Source organism: Silurus meridionalis, chromosome 6 (assembly GCF_014805685.1).
Source record: "Silurus meridionalis isolate SWU-2019-XX chromosome 6, ASM1480568v1, whole genome shotgun sequence".
NCBI lineage: Eukaryota > Metazoa > Chordata > Actinopteri > Siluriformes > Siluridae > Silurus > Silurus meridionalis.
Genome location: NC_060889.1, coordinates 33,099,566 through 33,102,678, shown reverse-complemented (window position 1 = coordinate 33,102,678; position 3,113 = coordinate 33,099,566). Strand labels below are relative to the sequence as shown.

Here is a 3,113-nt window from a genome sequence, read left to right as displayed (position 1 = left end):
TGTAATTGGGAGCAGTGTAGATGATTAAAACAGGGCTGATGTGGTCGTATTTCCTAGATCTAGTGAGGACTCTTGCTGCTGCATTCTGAACTAACTGAAGCTTATTTCTGCACTTACTCCAACACCCAGACAGTAAAGCGTTACAGTAGTCTAATCTAGAATTAACAAAAGCATGAACTAGTTTTTCTGCATCCTGTAACGACATCATATTTCTAATCTTAGCAATATTTCTAAGGTGAAAGAAGGCGATCCTGGTGATATTATTCACGTGAGACTCAAAGGAAAGACTCGGGTCAATAATCACACCAAGGTCATAAATATATCTCTGTGTTTTAATTAAATCCGAATGGCTGTAAAAGGAAGATCAGTCTGATCACTCACTCTTACTATTACACATTACACACAATAATGCATTACACACACATCATTAACACACTGTAAATCATTATTATCAGAGCAAATGATTTTCTTGTCACATAAAATGTTTAATATTCAGTTGTTTAAATCACAATAATTACAATAATTTCTCAATCCTCACAGAAAAAGAAGTTTATTGTACACAATTCACATTTGATTTACTTATTTGTCAATTTACATTAAAATTGTTTTTAAAATTTCCCCTTAAAACTAAAAGATATTTCTAAAAAGCTGAAGATAAACGCTGTAGATTTTTTAGATTTAATGTTGAAATAAACAGACTGTTAAAAAGCTCTAAAGAAGTTACTAATAAGTTCATTCCACACCAGGATTCACTGCATGACAGTATTGTAGTTTAATGATGACGTTTTCCACATGAAATTTCTGCACATCCATAAAGTTCTTGTGGAGGTAAAACAGTGAACAGTTGGAAACATCAACAATGATGGAACTGTAATGCATGAACATTCAGTGTCACTAAATGAGGTTGAGGTTCCCTTCTTAGTCTCATCCCTCTCATCAGCTAGATAGTGATGTGTGAATGTGATGTGTACACGTTTACTTTGAGTGAAATCACCTGTTTGGAAAAAGAGAGCAGTCAGAACGAGGACATATCATTTAGAAAGCGACTTTGAAATGAAATGTTAGACATCATGATTTTTTTTGTTTTTTTTCTGAATCTTTCTTTACTCACTTCCAGTAGCAGACGAAGTTCAACTTATCATTGCAGTTGTGGATGTTCAAGGTGTTTGTGGTGGTGTTGAGAGATCCACAGTTCTGAGGTGGCGCTGGACATTGAGATGACATTGAGACCAGGTCCCCCAGTGTTTCCACACTCACCCAGAGCCATTTACCATCTACGAAGCTCAGCCCAGTCCACACACTCTCGGTCTCCGTCTGAATGGTCTCTAGTTTCAGCTGCCTCAGACTGGATTTGGAGGTCACGGAGGCCAAACCGGTGTAGGTAGACCTGCAATAATCCCGAGCCTCTTCCCAGGTCTTCTTCTCCTTCACCAAGATCAGAAACCGATAACAGAGGAACTTCCTCTGATCTTGACAGTTGTAATTCACCCAGAATGTTGTATGCTCAGTGCCCAATGAGCCACAATCATTCCCAATATATGAAAAATAAGGTTGGCCACTATACCAGTTCATGAAAGAATACTGTTCTCCATCAGACCATGTCCAGGTGGTTCCTGTTCTCCTTAACCCAATCCAATGACCTCCACCAGTTACAGTTTGTAAAAGAGAATTCTTCTCCTCTGTGGTGGTAACAGTAGCCAGATCTCTGTAGAGTTTTCTGCAGTAACTCCGAGCATCTTGCCATGATATGGGAATATTAACAAAAATATATTCTCTTGTCAGAGCTCCAGTCATACCACACCCCAGCATCAGCAGGAAGATATAAACCAGCGATTTCATCTCTGCTCTGAAGTGTCTGAGATCTCTATGTCTCTGATAGCAAAACCCAGACATTTATACTTAAACCACTTACAAATGTATTCAAAACATATGCAGGAGCAAAAGCACCAAGACCCATAGAACAATCACACAAAAAACTTAACACAAATGTAACACATTTAAAGTTTTTGACACTAACATTACATATGTAGCATCTAAAAACAAGTCTAGTCAGTCAATTCCATCCATTATTATTTATAGACCCCCAGGGGCCAGACTCTAGAATTTGTGGATTTCATAACATTCATTGTCTGTGACTTTAATATTCATTGTGATAATCAGATTTATTGTAGATTCAGTAGAAATCAGAATGTTATAGGAGCCACTCATAGTGGAGACAATCTTGATTTAATATTAACATTTGGATTAAATATAAAATTTAGTCATAATTCCACAGTCTGAAATCATTTTAGATCATTACCTCATCTCCTAAAATCTGCCTCAGTCAAAGCATATTATTTATATTTACACATATATACATATACATACATACATACACACACACACACACACACACACACACACACACACACACACACACGGTGGTGTGAAAAAGTGTTGGCCCCCGTCCTGATTTCCTTATTTTTTTCATGTTTTTTACACTTTAATGCTTCAAATCATCAGACTAATGTAAATATTAGTAAAAGATAAACACAAGTGAACAACATGCAGTTTTTAAACGAAAGTTTTTATTATTGAGGGAAAACAAAATTCAAAACTACATGGCCCTGCGTGAAAAAGTGTTTGCCCCCTAAACCTAGTAACTGCTTGGGCCGCCCTCAGCAGCAACAACTGCAATCAAGCGTTTGTGAAAACCTGCACTGAGTCTGTTTCTGCGCTGTGGAGGAATTTTACTCCACTCATCTCTGCTGAATTGTTGTAGTTCAGCCACATTGGAGGTTTTTCCAGCATGAACCCTCTTTTTAAGGTCATGCCACAGCATCTCAATAGGATTCAGGTCACGACTTTGACTAGACCACTCCAAAGTCTTCATTCTGTTTCTCTTCAGCCATTCAGAGGTGGACTTGCTGGTGTGTTCTGGATCAGAACCCAAGTTCGCTTCAGCTTGAGGTCATGAACAGATGGCTGGACATTCTCCTTCAGGATTTTTTGGTAAACAGCAGAATTCATGGTTCTATTCATCACAACAAGTCTTCCAGGTCCTGAAGCAACAAAACAGCCCCAGACCTTCACACTACCACCACCATATTTTACTGTTGGGATGATGTCTGTTA

The 3,113-nt window shown here is 38.1% G+C and overlaps 1 protein-coding gene across 1 annotated transcript; it reads right to left on the bottom strand.

Moving 5' to 3' along the window:
- Positions 1–314: 314 nt before the first annotated feature.
- LOC124387160 (macrophage mannose receptor 1-like) lies at positions 315–2,313 on the bottom strand. Its single transcript, XM_046851320.1, has 2 exons — positions 1,112–2,313; positions 315–994 (listed from the first exon to the last, which is right to left on the bottom strand). The coding sequence occupies exons 1-2, from the start codon at positions 1,891–1,893 to the stop codon at positions 991–993; spliced, it is 786 nt and encodes a 261-aa protein (XP_046707276.1). The 5' UTR covers positions 1,894–2,313; the 3' UTR covers positions 315–990.
- Between the last annotated feature and the right edge of the window lie 800 nt (positions 2,314–3,113).

Bases quoted from the DNA above. Each gene is read 5' to 3' on its own strand.
- LOC124387160 (XM_046851320.1), bottom strand. From the start codon at position 1,893: ATGTCTGGGTTTTGCTATCAGAGACATAGAGATCTCAGACACTTCAGA.